The following is a 23180-nucleotide window of genomic DNA, read 5'->3' as shown; positions in this document are numbered from 1 at the left end:
AGCATGAGTATGACAAAAATTTAGAATTCATTGAATGGCATAGATCCAATCTGCATTTTAACTGTTGCACCAAAATCACAGGACATGCATTTTATAATGTCAGATGAGATACAACAGAAGTTAGAGCACTATATAGTACGTTACTGTTGTGATGAATACATAAGTTGCCAAGGGAGGAGTAGGGTGTTTTGAATTGTGGGATTCTTCATTTGAAGTCAGTTTTCAATTTGTTGCTGCGTCAGTAAATCTCAAAGTATTACAATGCCTAAGTAACCCATCAATTAAATTTTATTGTTTCACTAGTAAAAGAACCACAGATCTCCTCTCAATGCTATGCTACAGTTGTAGACTGACTGTCAAAGATATGGTGAGTCAGATTGTAAACTCCAAATTTTCTTCTCTTTTCTGTAATTGTTACAAGCAATGCTTCCTTGTTCCTTAAGATTAGAAAGCTTAAGCTCTCTAAACTGTATTTTTTTAACTGATGCATATACAGTCAAGTATATAATTTCAATTCACTGACTTTGTTATCCAAAAAATAAATTTTTCATGCAATATAAATTTATATTTTGGAAGATGCAGTTGGCACAGTCCAAATTCCTTTGTATCTGTCTCCATATTTAGCACAAAGCAACTGTACATGTAGGCAAAGTACTTGACACTCTTACTTAATTGTTGTATTGATTGCCTACAGCATTGGCTAAATAGGTGAGACCAATGGAGATGTGGAAACTCCACAAAGCAAGCAGTAATTACAAAATCACTACTTTTTACTAAATAACATGGATCTGAAAATGAGCCATATATTTATTGTAATCAGCTGCAATCTAACACCGACTTTACTACATCTAGAGTTATAGAAGCTAACATAAAAATAATCTGGAGGGGTGGAGAGGGTTGTTGCTAGGGAAGTGATGCCTCTGCCCGTAAGTTAGGCATTATATTATTGAGATGGCAAGGACAATGTCTCATATATGCTTTTTCTCTTTTGGAAGCACTCAACACCTTCAATCAGTGTCTGCTTGCATCAAACCATTTAGTAAGTAAAAAGATGATACATTTTGTTTTCATTGTTAATTTTCCAGGTATCACTGGATCTGCTACCTCAATATGTCCTCTCTGAAGCAGAACGCAGAAAACGCAGGTGAGTTTACATACGATGAATTAAGATGCTCAAGCATGCAGCAGAAGAGTTAGTTATTTACAAACCAGTTTAGATAACGTAATTAATACTCATTATATTGATTCTTAATTGAGTTCAAAATTTTGTAAGTGAATCAAAATTTAGATACCTTTTCAGAAGACTATCTTTGATATATCGTTACATATCTGGCCGTTCAAAATGTTTTTCTTGTTAACTTTCAATATTTGTTTTATGAACATATGAAATAAGAGCAGAAGGAGGCCAATTGATCCCTTGAGCCTCCGCTGCTTTCTAATAAGGTTGTAACTGATCTGTTTATGCTCTGAATTCCACATTTCCAACTACGTCTGATAGCCATTGATTCCCTTGTCGAACAAGAATCAATCTAATTCTGCCTAAAAGTATTCAATAACCCTGTTTTCTCTGTCAAAGATGCACAACTGTGAGAAAACAAGATCTTGTCATTTCAGCCATATAGGGAGACCTCAAATTTTAAAACAATTCCTTGATAGAAGAGCTTAAGCATTGCTGATAGGAATCAAGAAGTTGAAGCTTTTCATCTTGCAATCATTGGGACTAAAATGCAAGAAGCAAACTTGAAAAAGGGACACCAAATTATACATCATGAGAGGAGAGAGCTGATTATTTGAAATTCCAATGGATTGGAGGTGCAGCAAGAACAGTTAATTGTCACGCTTAGTTCTCAGACCATGCATGTAAGCTCTTGTCAAGGCATTGTAATGGAAATGCAGCAGAGATTGACAGGCTCCATGATCCATTTTTATTCATGATAAAGGTGAAATGTATGTACAAATTCTTTTTGTCTACATAAAACAGGGTCCTGTACTAATAATATATAGCTTCTAGACTGCTGGTCATGCTGTGAGACCAACTGATGATCTTAAATTGGTTCCAGTGTAACTGTTAGCCCAGTCTGGATTATTTAATTAATAATTTTCAATAGAAGAATCACATCTCAACAATCTGCATGCAGCCCATAGTCAGATGTGATTCCGCTATTGGTGCGGTCATATTAATAGTCAAGTGTTTTATTTATATTTTGGATGATGTGTGGGCTCCCAAGATGTGTTGCCCATCCCAGATCCATTGAGGAGGCAGTGATAAACTAAAATGGGGTGAAATTGAAAAATAGTTTACAACGCACTGCCAAGTACTTTATTTTTTATGTTCATAAACAAACACAGTCATGTTTCTTAATTAGGAAAGACTTCCTGTTACTTTACATGCATTAACTGCATTGAATGCTGAAATGCTGAGGTCACTTTAGTGAGTTGATGTAATTACTTTGGTCCATAGTCCGAAAGTAATAGATAGTAAACAAAGGAATGTTAATCTTTATACCCTCTTGAAATCTAATAACTCTACTTGCTTGAAGTGACGTCTAAGCATTTGACATCTCATTGCAAATCATTAGTAGGGCTATAATTACATGATGGCTTATCAGAAAACCAATTCAAACCTTCTTGTCTTTGGTCACTCTCCTCTCTGGCAAGTTGTTCCATAGGATCTTTTACTGTCAAAACCTGAAAGAAATCGGCTTGCATCTGGTATATAATAAAAATTAACTCTTTCAGCAAATTTTAAACTAATCATTTGGTAGTACATAACTTAAGTGTTACATAAAAAAGACACACGTTGTTGAAGGTTTGCATCTTGCATCCAATAAGACATCTGCAAGAAGACCAATATGAAGGAGAGCAACATTTTATACTGTATGGGAAAAGTGCACCGATTAATTGGCAAGTGGATTCTGATTGTAGAGGTTGTAAGATCCTTGGGTTTACTTTAACTTCAACTGTAAGACCTAAGTCAGTTATATTTATTGATTTGAGTTGATTCAGCCAATCTAAAGGTTAAATAGTCCTGATTGGTTGCAAGACCCCTTCCAGGCACAAGTATGTTTTACAGAATTTATTAAATTTATCAAAACAAATAAAAAATAAATTCTACCTAATGAAAGAAGTTGATTCACAATGGAATACTGGCTTTCTGCTTTCAGCTGACTGGGATGCTGTCTGTTGACAAGTTCTCTTTTGTCTTCTTTCTGCACACTTGTCCACTAAAAAAACAGGACTTGTTAACCATTATTAGCCACTACCCTCAGTGCATGATCAGAGGCATCCTTAACTGTAATTGGTTTCTTAGTATATGAACAGTTCAAAGGTACTCTGGCGAAATGCCCAATTCCTGACTTCTTTTAAACTAATAGTCATTTGTGAAACAAAACAGGAATTGTTGGAGAAATACAGCAGGTCTGGCATCACTTGTGGAGAGAAAGAGTTAATGTTTTGAGTCCAGTGACCCTTCTTCAGAACAGTTTTGGAGAAGAGTCACTGGACTCAAAACATTATCTCTTTCTCTCTGCGGATGCTGCTAGACCCACGGTGTTTCTCCAGCAATTTCTGATTTTGTTCCAGATCTTTACCAGCTACAGTTCTTTGTTTTATTTTAGCCATCCCAGTGACACCGATTTTGTTTCCTGATTTAGTTTCCAAAGAAGTTAATTAATCATGAAACTTACTGTAGTGTGTTTCTGTCATTTGTAGGCTTTCTCACTAATTTAATAGAATATTTTACAATATCTTCTTTCATCCTATTGTAAATTAATAAGTATTGTTATGACACAGAGACAGACAGCCGAATCAAATCAGCCTTTCTACCTCTACTCGCAACATAGTAAAATAAATTGTTGCAGACGCCTAATAATTACTCCTCTGGTTCGTAACCAGACCTTTGAATAACCAATCCCAGACTTCGTGAAAATAATTGACTCTAGACACTTGTTTTGTATCTCAAATGAAAGATTTCACTATTTATTAAGTACACAGTAACTTTAGCAGAGGAAAAAAAAAACAGCAATGTAAACTGATCAATGTCTATGCTTTAAACCCAAAATATTTGTTTTCATTCACACAAAAGAGATAAATAAAAGAAAATAACAAATGACTTTTACAATATGCTGTTTCTCAGGCATAGATGTGGACGCCTTGGTTGCTTTTCTAAAACATTGGTCAGGGTCACCTCAGTTCACCCAGGCACAGGCAGCAATAGTTTTAAGTCCGCTTTCTACTTTGAGCTTCCGGAAGCTAGTGTATCACATTAGGCAGGAAGCTTTCAAATATTCATGCCATCTAAGTAGCAGCCAAACAGTCCTTCAAAAACAAAGTTTAAAAAAAACACTTCTATCCAAGCAGAACCTTGCATCTTAATTTTATTTCTTAAATTCTTAGCATACTCCAGATTATTTACAAATGCTGTCCAATCAATAAACCAAATTTAATGTTGGATAATGTTTTGAGTTTTGCAAGCATGGTTTGGTATGTTGAGTCCCTTGCCTATTGTAATAGGCCAAAGGTAAAACTTCAACAAAATGTCTTTTTTCAGCTAAACTTAAATTCCTCCTATAAATTGTATTTGTTTCTCTTGAAGCTGTAAACTCTTTGCCTCAACAACTATAATGTTGAGAGAATATTAGCTTTCTTTCCCCACAACAAAGTCAAAATCAGCTCTCATATGAGCCCTTGTTCTTTACAAGCCAATGTACAATATTCGGCAATATGGCATTGACCAGGGCCAAACAGAAATATATTGTTACGTGAAATTGCTCAGTGGAAGAAGAACTGAAAAAGGCTGCTGTGAAGACATTTATATATTGATAAAGGAAATTTTCTTGAACACATTTAACAAATTCTTCACCATACAAACCTTTGATATTATGGTAGTCTCAGTCAATGTGTGGCCAATTAAAATCCCCTACTACGAGAGGGAGGAAATGGCCTAGTCGTTAATCACGGGACTGTTAATCCAGAGACCCAGATAACGTTCTGGGGACCCAGTTCGAATCTTGCCATGGCAGCTGGTGGAATTTGAATTCAATAAAAAATCTGGAATTAAGAATCTAATGATGACCATGAATCCATTATCAATTGTCAGAAAATCCCTTCAGGTCCACTAATGTCCTTTAGAGAAGGGAACTGCCATCCTTACCTGGTCTGGCCTACGTGTGACTCCAGACCCACCACAATGTGGTTGACCCTGAACTGCCTTCTGGGTAATTAGGGATGGGCAATGAATGCTGCCTGGTCAGCGACACCCTCATCCCATGAATGAATAAAGAAAAAGAAAATATTACAACCTTCTTATTCTTGCATATATTTGAGAGCTTTCTGCATATATGCTTCTCAATTTCCCTCTGACTATTTGGGGGCCTATAATACAATCACATCAAGGTGATCATCCCTTTCTTATTTGTAATTTCAACCCATGTATTTTATCAAACGATCCCTCAGAAATATCTTCTCTAATAATGGTAGTAATGTTTTCCTTGATCAAAAATGTCATTCCTGCTCCTCTGTTGCCTCTCTTTCTATCCTTCCTGTAACATCTAAAACCCCAGACATTGAGCTGCCCATCCTGTCCTTCCCTCAGCCAACTTTGTTTAATACTTGGTTTTGTGTGAGGAAAATCACATCTCTCAAACTTCATGGAGTTTTTTTTAATGAAGTAACCAAAAAGATTGAGGGCAGTGCGGTAGACGTTGCTTATTTGGATTTTAGTAAAGCCTTTGACAAGGTTCTGCATCATTCATAGATCACTGAATCATTGTAGAATCCCTACAGTGTGGAAACAGGCCATTTGGCCCAACAAGTCCACACTGCCCCTCCGAAGAGCATCCCACCCAGACCCGTTATACCCCTGATTTAGCATGGCCAGTCCACCTAGCCTGCACATCTTTGGACTGTGGGAGGAAACCGGAGCACCTGGAGGAAACCCACACAGACACAGGGAGAATGTGCGAACTCCACACAGACAATCACCCGAGGCTGGAATTGAACCCGGGTCCCTGGCGCTGTAAGCCAGCAGTGCTAACCACTGAGCCACTAATTAGTAAAGTTATTTGCCATTTGGATACAAAATTGTCTTTATGATAGGAGACAGAGGGTGGTGGTGAAGGGTTTTTTTGGACTGGAGGCCTCTGACCAGCAGTGTTCCTTGGGGATCAGTACTGGATCCACTTTTGTTGTTTATATAAATGATTTGGATGAGAATATAGGAGGCAAGTTTGCAGATGACACCAAAATTGGTAGAATAGTGGATGTGAAGAAACTTATCTAAGCTGACAGAGATCTTGATCAATTGGGGTCAGTGGGCTGAGGAGTGGCAGATCAAGTTTAATTTAGATAAATGAGAGGTATTGCATTTTGTTAATATGAACAAGGACAGGACTTGTACAATTAATGTTAGGCCCCTGGGTAGTGTTGTAGAACCCTGAAATTTGCGTCACAGATAGACAGGGTGGTTAAGAAGGCATTTAGCATGCTTGCTTTCATTGCTCAGATCTTTGAGCGTAGGAGTTGGGATTTCATATTGATATTGTACAGGATGTTGGTGAGGCCTCTTCTGGAATACTGTAGAGTTCTGGTTGCCCTGTTTTAGGAAGGAGAATATTAAGCTGGAGAGGGTTCAGAAAAGATTTACCAGGACGTTGCTTGGAATGGAGGGTTCGAGATAGAGAAATAGACTGGAAAGGCTGGGACTTTTAATTGGAGCGTAAGAGGTTGAGGGGTGACCTTAATAGAGGTTTATAAAATCATGAGGGGCATAGATAAGGTGATGACAAAGTTCTTTTCCCTAGAGTGGGGTGTTCAAAACTATTGGGCATATTTTTAAGGTGAGAGGAGAAAGACTGTAAAAAAGTTGCCCCTAATGTCCTCTTTAGATTAGAGGGAGCAGATTTAGGACTGAATTGAGAAGGAATTTCTTCACCCAGAGGGTTGATAATCTATGGAATTCCTTGCCCAGTGAAGTAGTTGATGCTACTTCAGTAAACGTTTCTTAAAAAGTAGATTTTTTTTGAACAATAAAGGAATTAAGGGATACGGTGAGAACGCGGGTAAGTGGATCTGAGTCCACGAAAAGATCAGCCATGATCTTATTGAATGGCGGAGCAGGCTTGAAGGGCCAGACGGCCTACTCCTGCTCCTAGTTCTTATGTTCTTAAGAGTGGTTCATGATTGGAATGAACTGCCAGAGAAAGTGATGGATGCAGGTACAGTTACAAAATTTGAAAGACATTTGGATAAGTTCATGAATAGGAAAGCATTGGAGGAATGTGGGCCAAGTGCAGATAGATAGGAATAGTTTAGTTTGGGAATATGGTTGGCGTGCACTGGTTGGACTGCAGGATCTGTTTCCATGCTGTATAACTCTATGGCTCTATGACGTAAGGTTGTGAATCAACCCCCATCTGTGGATATGTGTATAGGAACTTCCTTGTTGTGAGATTTAGATTACTTTAGAATGTCAATTAATAGTTGTTAGAACAGGAATAAATTTCTGCAGCCAATTCGTTATCTTTACTGGTGGTCATCTGCGAGATTGTAACATGCCTGCCTTCATGAATGCCAAGTAATGAATCTACAATTTGACTTAAGTATGTGATTGAATTTGGATTTGGAACTCTCATACCACATGGTGCAGTAGACTATATGAATTACCATTTCCATTAAATGTGATTTATTTTAGAGCTCAAGTGAGGGAACAGATCCAGGAGTTCCTGTTGGCCCCTGAGGACGAAATGGATACCACCAGCTCCTGACAAGTCTGTCTGAAATTAACCATAAACATTAAAAAGACATTTTGCAGATTCTACACGTAATTATGCATTTAGCTTGGGAATGAATGAACCATGAATTTATGATGAGTTGGTACCTCACTTAGTTGTCATTCTGACACAAGGTGAAGTCCAGATAACTGAACACCTCTGGCTTCCTTATTATTGTTCATGATAGCAGCTACACCAATATAGATTTGCCTGTGTATTATAACTTGTGATGGTTTAGGCCAACTTATAATCATGTTGTTTTGTATTATTTACTTGATGTTAACTTTAAAGGTTGGGTTTAACTTTAAATGTAATGTCTGTAAATACCAGTTGTTGAAATATTAAATTCAAAAGTGATCTTGCATTTGATTTTGATATAAGACATTTTGCTGCATTTATGAAGAAGGATAATGCTCTAAATTGTGTGAAATACAGGTGAAAGAGGAGGGAACATTAGCTGGGAAGGCTGATGATAATGTTCTACAGGCTGGAAAACAGCTGTCCTCCACTTTCTTACCCACCCATACTGCCTTGAATGATGCCAGGGATTCCATCTGCACCAACCCCTGGAAAATCACTAATTCTGAGTTAAAGGCATGCTATTGATACCTTTGGGAGAATGAAAATACCCTTTGGATTCACATATCCAGATTTTTTAATTACTGAGTATTCATGGGACCCTTACCTGCTACCTCAGAGCTAGGAGCAGGCATTGGCCATTCAGCAAGATCGTGTTTGATCTGCCCAAGGCTTAACTTCTTTAACATGCCAGTTCATCACTCTGATATTTCAAAAATATATTTACCTCCTTTAAATACTTAGTACTCTAGCTTCCATAAATCTGTGGTAGAACCTTCCAGACATTCACTACTGTTATGGTCCAGACCAAACTCCCTCAAAATATTTTAGGAAGATAGTCTAGACCCTATCTTTTTCTTATTTTAAAGTTAGGTGTAAGGCATGTGTTCTAGATGCAATTCAATTGATCAAACTACCAGGCTTGAAACTTTATTCATACGCTATAATTAATATACAGACAAAAATAAGAGAATGAATTGGCTTAACTGTAACTCAGTTGAAATACTTAACACTAATATATTAACTACTAAACTTCCAATATAGTAACATCCCATAAACACACCCTTGGCAAAGGCAAATTCTGTAAAATAGATTGTCTTACATGTAATTCTAGCAGCAGGAAGAGTACCCCATCTTTTATCTGTAACACCAAGGAATAAGACCTTCCATATCCAGCTTCAAGACCCCTTCAACAACTGCTACTGAAAAACTATAACTGAAAGTCCTGGTTCTGTGGGAACTTGACCCCATCCATTTAGGCTGCTTCTATTGATCCAACTTTAAAAAAACACCCAAGGCCTCACAGCTGTTTAATTTATTGGCTTGAGCAGACTGATAGTCATCTCTGTCTCAAGTTTTCTTCATAAAAATAAACAGAACAAAATACACCTCAAAGCCGTAGTATCATTACACCTCCGACTTAAAAATGAACCATCAATATACAAAGATGTCTTCATTTTTAGAAGCCTTTAGTCTCGCACTGTTAGTGCATTGCAATACATATGCATCACATGGACTTTAAGCATGCAATCTTTCACTACTACAGTCCATTTCAGTCTATTTTTTCCCGCCCCACCAAATGCCCCCATCTTCCTCCTTCAAAGTCGTGACAACATTTTGGCAATTACGTTCTCTCCTCCTGCGATGTATAATTTTCAGATTGAATGGCTGCAATAATAAGCTGCATCTAAATAGTCTGGTATTTTTAATCCTTAAATTTTCCCCAAAACATTAAGAGGCTGTAATCGTATATACAATTGTCACAGACACATTACTGCCAACACCAAAATCAAGGTCTCCTCAATTGTGGAATATTTCTGTTGATGATTATCCAGTTTTCTGGAAAAAAATATCCAATACATCTTTCTGTCTCCTTGTCTTCTTGCAAGAGTACAGCACGGACACCTACATCACTCGCGTTGATAGCCCCCTTGAATGGCTTTGCTTAATTAGGTGTGGCTAGGGCAGTAGTTAACAGAGCTTTCAGGCTGTCAAATAACTTTGCCATTCCTCCATCAATTGAAATTTTCTGCACTTCAAGTCAGTCAGTGGAGCAACCACATTGCTAAAATTTGATACAGACTTCCGATAAAAACCACTCAATCCCAGGAATCATTGTACTTCCCTCTTCATCGATGGTGTGGGAAACTCCTCAATAACTTTTGTTTTCACATCCCATGGGGCCACCTGTCCATATCTAATGGCATGGCCCAGGAACGTGACTTGGGCTTTTACGAACTCATTGTTAGCCAGGCTTATCACCAAGCCCACCTCCCAAAGTTGATTGAACAATTCTGATAGATGCTCCAAATATTCCTTCCATGTGTGAGTATAAATCACTAGATTGTTGATGTATATTTGGGTGATCCAGAAATGTCTTTATTGGTTAGTCTTTGAAATGTAGCTGGTGTATTTTTCATCCGTCCAATGACATGACTTTAAACTGGTAAAGTCTATTCAGCATGACAAAAGCCGAATTTCCTTCACTGTTTCGGATAAAGGTACCTGCCAGTATCCTCGGAGTCCAACTTAGAAATATAAATAGCTTGTTCCTCCTTCTCAATACAGTCTTCCAAATGTGGAATAGGATATGAATCAGATTTTGTAACTGAATTGACTTTGCAGTAGTCTACACATAATCATTAGGGACCATCTGCTTTTGGCATCATTACTATGAGTGAGCTCCATTCGCTGCAACTCACTTCAATTATGTGGTCTCAATGCATTCAATCTCTTTTTGAACCTGTGCCATCTTTAGAGGGTTAAGTCTGTAAGGATTTTGCTTAATTGGAACAGCATTTCCTGTATCTACATCATGTGTAATTAGATTAGTACTTCCCAGCTAACTCCCACACATCTCCCCATGTGATTATAACAACTTTTTCAGGTCATTTTGATTTTCCCTTGGAAGGTAACTCAATAATTTATCCCAATTTTTGAGAACTTCTCCATTGTCCAATTTGACTTGAGGAATGTCCAATTCAGAATCATCTGATCTTGGTTCTTCATTCTCTGTTGTAACTAGCAACATATTCTTCTTTTGCTTTTCTTCCCTATCAAAATACTTTTGAGCATATTTGCATGACACACTGAGCGATTTCTTCTTATCTGGCATTCTTATTAACTAATTCACCTCACTCAATTTCCTTCCAATTTGATAAGGTCCACTAAACCTTGCCTTTAAAGGTTCACCTACCACTGGTAGTAACACTAATACTTTATCTCCACTAACAATATTATGAATTTATGATTTCTTGACTGGTTCTTGTTTCATCACGTGCTGAGCCTTCAAATGCTGTCTAACCAGCTAACCTCCTTCCATAAAATCTAAACATAGTCTTTGAACTCTGACTTACTAATTTTTCCTTAATTAATTTCAGTGGTCCTCTCACCTCATGTCCCAAAACTAATTCGAATGGACTAATTTAGTTGATTCATTAGGTGCATCCCTAGTTGAAAAAGTGCAGTTGGAGTTCCTTTATCCCAATCCTCTGGATAGTCTTGACTATAAGCCCTTAGGGTCGCCTTTAAAGCTTGAACCCACCATTCTAATGTCCCTGTGATTTTGGATGGTACGCTGTGGATTTAAATTGTTTTGTTCCTAAACTATCCATTATTTCTTTGAATAATTTTGATCAAAATTTGACCCTTGATCCAATTATATCTCTTGGGTAGTGTAGTTAAAAAATTCGAGTAACTCTTATACAATCCTTTTGACTATGATACTGCCTAATAGAAAGGCCTCTGGAAATCTAGTAGTCACATCCATTATGGTCAATAATTACTGATTCCCACTTTTTGTTTTAGGTGGAGGTTCTATGCACTCAATTAAGACTCTTGTTTTAAAAAAAAAAAGTTCCTCACATACAAGAATTGGTATTAGGGGTTCTGGTTTTATCACTGCATGAGGTTTTCCAATTACTTGACATGTCTGGCAAAAGTCAACCACATCCTTTGCAGTCTAAGCCAATAAAAATGTTTTTGTATTTTGGCTTGAATTTTCCTTATTTCCAAATGACTGCCTCCTGGTAATTCATGTGCTACCCGCAACTCCTCCTTTCTATAACGCACCTAGTACAACTTGATGAACTGCCCATTTCTCATCTGCCTGAATGTGTGATGGTCTCTTTCCTCATCAATACTTTACTTTTAAGATCATAACATTCTGGGATACACTCAGATTCTTCTATTGTGTACACTTTTTGATATAACTGCTTTAATTCTTCACTTTTCTGTTGTAATTCGGCTAATTTCTCTGAACGAAGAATATCCACTTTGTCCTGCACTTATTTTCTCTAAACCATTTGATGAAACAGTTTCTGATAACTGAACTTCAACTTCCTTATCTTTACTGCTTGATTTCTCTTCCTGTTTTAACCAGCGGCTTTGCAACTTGTTACCACAGTCAGGAAAAAGTCCCAGGACATAATTCCTGCAATACCGCAGTTGCCTGATTTTTCACTGCCTTTTCAACCACATAGGCAACACTCCCACCTGTGATCCAGCTATATCATTACCAAGGATAAACTATTTCTGCAACCGAGAATTTCTCTATTACTCGTGTAGCACTTCACCAGTTTTCACTGGACTCTTCAGCTTCACTTGAGAATAATGTGACTCTGCTCTTCTACCCATGAATTCCACATATTACCACTTTTTCTGGCAATCCTCCTTCCAAATTACATGTATCTTCATCTCTCACCATCAAAGATAGACTTGCTGCAGTATCTCAAAATCTTAATTTCTTTACCTACTCTTGGCATATAGGTGTAAACCTTATCCATGCAAGTAAATTCTTTAAAGAGATCTGGCACTTTCTTCTCAACCAACCCCTGACTAGGTTGTACTCTTTTCTAGCTTTTTAGCTGCCACTGTGCTTTCCTTTACTATTTCAACAAAACTCACTAGCTCATCCTGTTTTCCCACATCTATCTTCCCAGTGCTTTTACTAAACCACCAACACCACAACTTCATGTGGCCTACTTTATTACAGTGATGATACCTGAGATTTTTTACTTCTATTTCCCCCTCATGGGTTTCTTTTCTACGCTGTGGTAAAATGTCTGTGTTATCTTCAATGAGATCTCCTTTTCCCCAATTTCTATTCCTCCCAGATTGAAATTGATATTGGAAGCCATACTTTAATTTTTGTACTAACGCGTAATCATCTGTTATTTCCGCAGCTAATCTTGTAGTCTTAACTCTTTGCTCTTGCTACTTCAGGAAGTTTATTTTGGAGGTGTTCAAAAAATTATCATCTAAGAAAGTCACATGTTTGATCTATTTTCAATGCCCTTATCCATCTATCAAAATTACTTTCTTTGATCCTTTCAAACTCAATGTACATTTGATCAGGTTCTCTCCTTAGATTCCTGAAATGTTGTCTGTAGGCTTCTGATACTAGTTCATATGCACTTAAGGTGGCATTTTTCACCTCATCATACTTCCCAGATACCTCCTCTGATGTTGATGCAAATACCTCACTAGCTCCACCTACCAAAATGGTTTGGATCAACAATACCCATGTGGTCACCGGCTTTCATTTGTTCATTTCACTCTGCCATTTTAAGTCATCTTTGAGTTCTTAGTTATAACTGAGTTATAAATTTCTGAAGTTCAAAAACTATTTCTCCCTTTCCACTGCTAGGGCCTTTCTTTCTTTTCCCTTTTCCTCAGCTTTCAATCATAATTCAAACTGTTTCATTTTCTTTTCATGTTCAAGCTGCTTCATTTGCAATTCAGTGTTAAGCATTTTCACTAATTCGATGGTATTTCCAGCAATAATAAATGTCGAGCTATTGCTGCAATTATCTCCCCTTTTCACACAGACAAAGGCAACCCCAACTCCAACTTGTCTACCAATTCCAAAAGTTTTGCCTTGCTCACTTTCTGTAAAACCCCTGAAGTGAATTCTTTCACCCCCAGGATACTCTTAGTGACTGAAAGAGCCATTACTACACAATGCACATTCTATTTAAACAAACTGAATGCAACACCTGAAATAAAAAACATCAGCACTCACCACTCACTGCTTTTGAGTCCAATGATCCTAAACCCTTGCCAACACACTTTTATAGTTGTAACAAGACCACCCTACTCTTAAACACCAATCCCCTATCACTGAAGGCCAAAATTCCATTTGCCTCTTTAATTGTGTTTCATGCACTAGAACACCCAGATCCCTCTGTGATGCGTATTTTGGAGTTTTGCCAATAAATAAATCTGCCTTTTGATTCTTCTACCAAGATTCATTAGGCCATTAAAACATTGATGGATAAGTTAAAATTGACAAGCAACTAAATCTTACTGAAAATGATAGTAAACCTTCAGTCATTTTCAGCATCCTGCCACTGAATAAATAAATACAAACAATTGAGAATAGTCTTATTTTTTACTATAAGAGCACAGATTGGAAAGAATTTGTGTGGAATGTTGCAAATAACTCTTCAATCAATAATCTTGATATTTTACTTTCCAAACTGATTTTCAAAAAATAGCTACTGTAATTAATTAGTAATTTGAAAAATCAATATGAACATTAGCCATTTCATTTTTCATGACGTAATTGAGCAGAATGCACCAATAATTGTGCCTCATTGTTCCTTAAGCTGTCTCAAAGTGTATAAAATCCCAATTAGTCCACCAACATGACCAATTTGCCTGACTTACTGCTATTAAGGACAAAAGCAATTCAGGCCACAGAAAGGTAGCTGTTTGTAACGTACTGTACTTTAACAAAAGTTAGCAAAAAGAAAGGATTTTGATTCAATAAATATGTGACATAAACTATACCCTTTTAAAATACCCAAGTACCTACATGCTCGTTCAAGGTTAAGACAGGCAAAATACAAATGATTTTACATATTAAGAATGCAGACTGAATATAGACAGAGTACACAAAATTCTGAAGATCAAAAGTCTCAAATGTGGTTAAATTACCTCACTCATTTCTTTTTGCTTCTGATTGGTAAAGGTTGTAAGATTCTGGGTTTACTTTAACTTCAGTTGTAATTATAACAGCCAATATAAATGTTTACTAGCCCTGATCAATTGCATGACCCCTTGCACTGCAAAGCATTGGTCGGTTTTCATTTTGATAGTTGATCTGGGGGACTAATGCCTTCTTGTTACAATTTGTTCTTTTAAGCTTTCTTGTTTTTTCTCTGTCCTTGACCCCGTAGAGAGAGAGAATGATGGTGTGCACAACTCTGATTTTATAATTTGCAAAGCAAAGTATTTCTTTTGTACAAATCATGTAGTGCTTTTATTCCCTTAACTCTTATTTTGGGGTTATGTATTTTTATAATCCCATAATTGCTTTTTTCCTATAACAACTAACTTTTGAAATAATTGACAAGATATAAGTAAAATAATTAAATATATAAGCAAGGTTAGCAATTTTAACTTTTCAAACAGGTTGTGACTCAACACCGGAAATATAACAAAGTAATTGAAAGTATAACTGAAGGTTCTATTTATCATATCAATGATTAAATTACTACATTCAAATAAATAAATTCCAAAATGTTTATAGTGAAATCCAGGTCATTTAATAATATATAAATTCATTATATAAAATTTGTTAGTGGCTCAAGAAATCTAAGCAAAGTCTGTAATAGTTCATCTATATTACTGCAAGCATGATAATAATTCACTCCAGCATTAGACTAAAATTTGGAATGTTGGTTTGTATCTACAGCAAATACTCGATGTGATTTGAGTCAACTAAAAGTGAGTGAGTGGGCTATTTGTTTCTTCGCAGCAAGATATATTGTGAGACAAGTCTCAAAGTTGTTTTTGTATTCCAGGTGGCTGGACAGGAGCTGTATTCTAGCATTTAATGAATTACAATATGCAATACATCAAACATTGCATGTCTAATTCAGTTTGCCAATCATAAATATTTTGAAGAAAACACTAGCAAAAATCTGAAAATGAAATTAATAAAGTTAAATCAATTGCTCAAAGTTTAAATGTTAATGTTACATTACCTGTAGCAGCCTCTTAGGGGCAGCATTGAGCTGTAAAAATATCAAGTATGCAATAAAATTTAAATACACTTGGAGTAATGCAACAAAATGTGGATACATTCATGTTGATCAGTTCATAATATTCTGTAGAATATCTTGAAAAATTCAAAAGTGTTTGAAAGTAGTGTGCCTGTTTATATGGTACTAGACTGCAATGTACATGCCTCATTTCTCCTCTGGATTGAATAGGTTACAACTAAATTTACACTTAACAATTCAGTTTCAGTGGTAGTGCACAAGAGGCCATAACCAATAACCAGTCCATTTTACTTTCCACCCAATTTTGGTTTAAATAAAGAAAACCCAATTGTGTGTGAACCTGCCTGCTCATTTGCTCTCCTGCATTTGGTGTTACTGTACCTGACAAATTTATTCCCATTGTGTCTTGATGGACAGGAGTAATTAACTTCCTTCGTACGTGTTCTGGTTTAGGGAAACAGTGCACAATTGAAACTCAACTATGAATTTATGCAGATCCTTGAGAGTACTAGCTATATATGCTGAATGAATCAAATATGAAAGTGTTAGTTGCCTATGTAATTTTTTCATTAAATTATGAAATGTTATTGTCCCCATCTCGAGTTGCCTTGAGAAGGTGGTAGTGAGCAGCTTTCTTGAACCACTGCATTCTATTTGGTGCAGTTAGATCCACAATGCTGTTAGGGAGGGATTTCAAGATTTTGACCACAACACTGAAGGAATGGTGTTATATTTCCAGCCAGGATGGTGAGTGACTTAGAGGGGTACTTGCATGTTTTGATTTGATTTATTATTGTCACATGTACCTAGGTACAGTGAAAGATGATGTTTGGCGTGCAATACAGGTAGATCATAGCTTACAAAGATCATAGGATGATAGAACAGAGCAAGGAATACAAAGCTATGGCTGCAAAGAAGGTGCACAAAAAGCAAGATCAACATTAAATTTGAGATTTGAGAAGTCCATTCACAGGTCCGTGTGGTGGTGTTCCTAGCAGATATGCTGCCCTAAATGGAAGTCATTGTGGGTTCAGAGGATGCTGTCTCAGGAGCCTTGGTGAATTCCTGCAGTTCATCTCATTGAGCGTACATATTGCTGCTACCGAGTATTGGTGGTGGAGGGAGTGAATGTGGATGTGGTGCCAATCAAGTGAAGTGCGTTGTCCTGAATGGTGTCCAACTTGTCAAATGTCGATTTGAATGAAAAAAAATCGCATGACTGCACAAATTACACCCTAAATTAACATCTACCCCATCACCTTACCTGCTGCTGTATTCTTATGTTTACATGCACTATCGCTTCCTATTGTGCTCTCATATCATTACACAATTACTACTCTGTTCAATTATAGGCTCCCTTTGACTTATTGCATCTCCTCTCCCAGTAAGACAATTCACAAGAACCCTGGAGCCCAGCATGGTTCAGATGAAAGCAGTTCTAATGGCACAGCTCCCACCATCCCTGGTACTGGTGCCAGTGCCCTATGAATTGAAACCCATTTCCCCCACACCATTCATTCATCTCTACAAAATCAATTTGCCCTATGCTGCTTTACTCTTGACTCAAGGAATAATCTACTGATTATTCATTGTGAGGTTCTATATTTTAATTTAGCTCCTAGCTGCTCATTCTCCCAAAGGAGAACTTATCCTGTCCCTAACTAAGATATTTCTAACCACGTGGATCACAAGAAGCGGATTCTCCCCTTTTCAATGCCAAGGTCTTTACCAGCCCTGACCAAGTGCTGTAAATCCTGGCAATAGGCTGGCAACACAGCCTCCTGCAATTTTGCTCTCAGCTGTAATCCAAAACTGTCTACCCCCGTGACAATACTAACTGCTACTACCTTGATGTCTTATTAACTCCCCCCAACTTGAATTTCTTCCTGTACCATGGCGCCCTGCTCAGTTTGCTAATTCACATTGTGGCCCCTGGTTTCTCACATACAGGCTGAAAGAGCTGTGAACGTGCAAGATGTAGTAAAGTGGAATGCTAGCTGATGTAAAAAAAAATCAGGCTTTAATGTGTTGCAGCCAATAGGATAGCGAATGTTTTTGTAGTCCCTATTCAAAAGGTCAAGAAAGTTCAGGCATAATATTTGCCGAGAGTTTTCTTTATTTTCATTTACTCTCATTTCCTTGCCTCAGTTTGCAAAGAGTAAGCAAAGTTGATGAGCAAGCTGATTGGAAGTGGTTTATATTAAATATTATAGCTTTGAGAGAATCTGGCAGTATTTTAAGGAGATGTGGTTAGTACAACAGTAAGATAATGGTGTTCATTGGGCACCAACTAAAGAAACATTGAAATTAAAGATAGTAGGAACTGCAGATGCTGGAGAATCCGAGACAACAAGGTGCAGGGCTGGATGAACACAGCAGGCCAAGCAGCATCATAGGAGCAGAGAGGCTGACGTTTCGGGCCTAGACCCTTCACATTGTTTTGGTTAATGTTCATAATAACCTTGCATTCTTTATATTTTCTATTGCTGCATTTAATAATTTATTGCCAAGTCAAAGCAACCATTTCAGTTTTAAGAGATAATGAGCTGCTTTTGAGGAAATTTGAAGCCTTTTACACACATTTCAACTCAAACAGAAAATGCTGCAAAACCCTCAGTAGACCAGTTATTGTCTTTCATCCGAAATATTAGTTTTAACTTTGGGCAAAATTTATTAATTAATTGCTTACCTTCCATCCTATTTAATTTCTTGGAAATCTTGGAAAATGACAAAATTTTAATATGGGAGCACCTTATTTATTCTCTATTCAAGTTAATAACCACAAGTTGAATCAGAATTGGATTACATATTGCTTTTGTAACAAATTAAATACCAGTAGAGAAAACAGCAGCCATCAGCCTGGTTAGGTGATCTTCAGCGTAGTTCAGTTTTGATAACATTTATAAACCTTTTGATTTGCTCCTTCCTGCTGTCTACCTGTGATGCATTTTTCTTTAGCCTAGATTTGGAAAATTAAAGTTGCCTCATCACCAGGTTGTTAATTTGCTTATTTATATATATGAGCAATTGCATTAGGACACTCAGAGTAGATTTTAAATTTGTATCCTCAGTGTAAGCTGCTTGTTATTCAAATCACCCAATTTCCAACTCTCAGAAATCATAATGTCTGTGCAGATATGTGTAAAAACCTGCATAATAATTTGAACTTCCAATGCATCTCACCATTAAACAAAGTTGACAAGAAAATTTATTGAAACACTACAACTCAGGGTTCTAAACCAGATACAAATTTATTGATTCAAAAAACAAAGCATTGGACCTTTGGGTTTACAGACAGGTCTTAAAATTTCAGAAATACATTCTACCCTTTTGTGGGGAAAAATGTGAAACAATTTCATTTTTATATATTTACAAAAAGAAAGTTGTCATGTCATCTCTAGGACCTTTTTGTTAATGCCAACTGAATCTGCAGACTTAATTCTTATGTGTGCCACCCCCATTATTTCAACGCCGTATTGATTCACAGGTAGTGCAAAACCCTTTCGTGATCTTTATGTAATCATAGTTAAAGTCTGGACACTAAAATAAGATACTGTATCACTCTTGGTATAAAGGTACATTTGTATTGTACGCAAGAGGTGCAAAATGGAATCCCATAGATTTTACTATAATCAAGCAGCATATAGGTTTTGGAACATAAGAATATATATATATATATATTTTTAAAAAATAATAATTCCAGGTTTTATTTAGAATCATTACTAACCAGGTTACCAAAGGGATCAATACACTGCTTGCAATTGGGCTATGTTTGGTATAAGTAGGGACAAATTACATTCTTGCAAACAGCGTAGGCAGTTCTCTTGGACCTACTGCATTTTCAAAAGGATCATATTCCTTTGGGTTTATAAATTAAGGCATCATGTGTCTTTTTAATATTGAACCATTTCTTAGAGGCTACATAAGGGGAAGTCTTGTGTAAGAGAGTTAAAACTCAATCATTGACTTGAAAACCCTTCGTCACAAAATAATTAAGATCAAATGGTCAAGATTTGATTAAATCCTTTAAGAAATGGTGTTTGATAGTTTGATTTCCCAAATATTCAAAAGTTTGCCTAAGCTATACTACGTTAAAGCATTTTTGATCATCTTAAGATTGCTATTTTAGTACAACATATCCCATTTCGGTATAATTTAATATCAATGATAAATCCAAAATGGCGAAGAACTTCTCAGCACAGACTAGAGTGCCTTGTTGCTTCATCTAGTTACAAACAGAATGTATTGCTGTAAGGCAGTAAAGTGTATGAAAGTTATACTATTTCCTAACAACCTTTTACTTGTACTTGCTTTTAAACATCTTCCCAGCCTAGTAATCAGGTTTTTTTTTTTAATCACAATAAGGAAAACATATACAATCATTGCCAATTGACAGACATCCTTAATTTTGAAAGAAGTGTCAATTGTCAACCTTTCCACTGAACTTAATTTTTTGAATACTAAAATACAAAATTTAGTGCTCCTGGATGTCCTGTATTTACAATCAACTGCAACATGATCTTTGGCAGAAAGTAATTGCACAAAAGCCTCATTGATAAGTGCAGTAAAAGTTAGTCACTACAAAATAATCATTTTTCCATTTACTACAGTCAGATTAGTCTGGGAATCAGAGATACTTATGAAATGATATTGGGCTGTAAATTCACCAAAGTTCTGAAGTATGTAAACAAAATATAAACGAAAATAACAATTTGATACTATTCTGATGTTGCAGTTTCGATACTACTAATTTTGCAACATTGTTGAATCAATTCAGATTCCTGCTTTCAATGTCACAACCTTTCCGTGATTCTTTCCAATTTTCATCATAAAAGGTTTTCATGAGAGTTCCCACAGGACTTTGTATCTATCATAGTCGTGTTGCAAACACTCAACAATGTTTCCGAGTAATTGGTCTCTTGGCAATCACTCTTTTCTCAAAAATAGTTAACATGTTTTTAAAAATATAAAAATGGTTCAAAAGTGTCTTCAGCTCTCCATTTCTCTGTGCTTTCATTGCAGAACTATAATCAGCTTGGCATTGTGTTGAACAGAAAGTGGTGAAAGAGGATTTTGCTTGAGTTACTTCAAGCCCGATAACTGTAGACAATATATTTTGCTTTCCCATTTGTGGTAGTACTGTAGCTCCAAGTCAAACTAAATGACTAATCAAAATGTGTTATCAGAGATTTAAAAAAAAAGTTTTTTTGCGTATAAGCAGTGGCAACAAAATACGAATTCACCTATTCAGTGTGCAGTCTTCAGCAACACGACATTGCCAAATCATCATTTCAGTTTTCTTAAGTCAGACTCATTGAGTAGTGTTTGTGTTGTAAGGCATTGAGTTACTTTTATTAAGACCATGAAAAAAAGTAGCTCCCACATGAGTAATTAAGAAAGAGAAGGTAAAGCCGATAAATAGATTTCTGATAATCTGAGGTAATTCCATTAATCAGAATGTACACATTCAACTTGGCTCAGCCAAGAAAATAAAAGTCAGAAACAAGGAGAGATGAGCAAAAGAGAGAAGATCAAAAAGGGGGAGGCGGACAAGAAGAAATAAGTAGAGAGAGAGCAAAGAGGATACAGACAGCTGGGTTAGTCTTTCTCTCTAGTCCATTTAATCATTGTTTCAGGTGACCGGTATAAGAAGATCAGTTTGGCATAAAGCTCTTCTTCCACCTCCAACTCTCCATTCTCTCTCACAAGGAAGATGTCATGACACAGTTTCAAGATGCGATCCACACAAGGCAGCTCCTCAAACATGATAGAATACGATATTTCACTGAAGAAACCTCGCACGAACTTCCCAACAACCAATACAATTGAGACATAAAGACCCATTATTCTGAAAAATGAAAGAAAACCCAGATCATGAAAAGGCAATTGAGCTTGTCAATCTTACACCATCCAGAAACTGTGTAACAGTAACCCTATGATGGATTCTCATCCATCCCAAATTTACTAGTTCCCTTACTTTAAGGAAATTGATTTTCTTCTCCATTCTCCCCTGATAAAATTAAACTACAATTGTTAATATTTCTATTATGCTCAGACCTACATTAGGACAGAAATAAATCCAGATGAATTAAATCAGAAGATTGAGGGTTCAAGCCCATTTCAGAGATGAACATGTAATCTAGATTGACATTTCAGTGTAGTAATCTGAGCACTGTCAGATACTTTCCTACATGACATTGGTAACAGCTTCAAAGAACTTGACTGAAAAATGCTTTGGAATGCAGTGATGAAAAGGCTTTGGGTTGTTCTTTTGTGCTTAGCAGAGTAGCAATGGCATTTGCTGTTGACATTGATGAACGCTATTTACAAACATCTAGGCATGTTTCCATTTATTTGAAACCTGCTTAAATCTTTGCCAAGACAAAGGGATCTCCAAGCTTTCAGCAAGAGTTATCTTCAAGTTAATTTCAGCAACATACAAAGAGTTATGCTCCAGAACTAGCTATACACTCAACTAAGATATTCCAGTACAGCAACTACACTGGCATTTACCCAATAATATGGAAAATTGCCCAGATATGTTCTGGCCATGAAAAGCAGGACAAATGCAAACCAGCCAATTACTGCTCCATGAGTCTACTCTTGGTCATTAGCAAAGTGATGGAATTTATTGTGAACAGTGCTATCAAAACAGCACTTACTAAACAGTAACCTGCCCACTGACATTTGGTTTCGGTTCCATCAGGACAACTTGGTTTGGGAGCTCATGACATGGACAAAAGAACCAAACTTCAAAGGTAAGGTGAGAGCGACACCCCCCCTTGACATCCAGGCAGCAATTAACTTAGGAGCAGTGGTAAAACTGAAGACAATAGTGATCGGGCAAAATGTCTGGTGGTTAGGGTCACACCTATCACAAAAGAAAGATGGTGGGGTTGTTGGAGGTCAATTGTCTTAGTCCTAGGAGACCACTGTTGGAGTTCCTCAGAATGGTGTCTTGGCCCAACCTTCTTTAGCTGCTCCATCAATGACTGCTGCCCCTGCCATGGCCCTGCCGCCACCCCCTCCCCCACCCCCCACCCGACCCATCTTAAGGCCAGAAATAGGGATATCTGTACTCACGATTGTAAAAATTTCACTCCATTTCAGATTCCTCAGATACTGATGGGATTCAAACCCCAGTATCAACATCCTAGGATCACCAAAGATTGATCTGAATCAGGCCTATAAATACTGTGGCTGTAACAGCAGGTCAGAGGTCAGGAATTCTGCAATGAATAATTCACCACCTGACTCTCCACAGCCTGAGCACCAACTACAAAGGCACAAGTCAGGGCTGTAATGGATTATTCTCACTTGCCTG

General features: G+C 37.0%; 2 protein-coding genes across 5 annotated transcripts in view; one reads left to right on the top strand and one right to left on the bottom strand.

The window, feature by feature from the left end:
- Nucleotides 1-8654, top strand: part of ctu2 (cytosolic thiouridylase subunit 2 homolog (S. pombe)) — a 30539-nt gene extending 21885 nt beyond the window's left edge. The window contains exons 13-15 of one of the 2 annotated variants that reach the window (XM_020536307.2): nt 304-367; nt 1086-1144; nt 7691-8654. In XM_020536307.2, the coding sequence (XP_020391896.2) occupies nt 304-367; nt 1086-1144; nt 7691-7763 (196 nt within the window). In that variant the 3' untranslated portion in view covers nt 7764-8654. The remainder of the gene's footprint in view (nt 1-303; nt 368-1085; nt 1145-7690) is intronic. The other variant, XM_020536308.2, reaches the window with a different exon arrangement.
- Nucleotides 8655-19088: 10434 nt separating this feature from the next.
- piezo1 (piezo-type mechanosensitive ion channel component 1) overlaps nt 19089-23180 on the bottom strand; it is a 322059-nt gene continuing 317967 nt past the window's right edge. For all 3 annotated transcript variants that reach the window (XM_048605766.1, XM_048605768.1, XM_048605767.1), the window contains one exon: nt 19089-21704. In XM_048605766.1, the coding sequence (XP_048461723.1) occupies nt 21455-21704 (250 nt within the window). In that variant the 3' untranslated portion in view covers nt 19089-21454. The remainder of the gene's footprint in view (nt 21705-23180) is intronic.

The sequence above is a fragment of the Rhincodon typus genome, chromosome 15 (assembly GCF_021869965.1).
Source record: "Rhincodon typus isolate 14 chromosome 15, sRhiTyp1.1, whole genome shotgun sequence".
Taxonomy (NCBI): Eukaryota; Metazoa; Chordata; class Chondrichthyes; order Orectolobiformes; family Rhincodontidae; genus Rhincodon; species Rhincodon typus.
The sequence above is the reverse complement of the archived record's forward strand: the minus strand, read 5'-3'. Positions and strand labels throughout refer to the sequence as shown.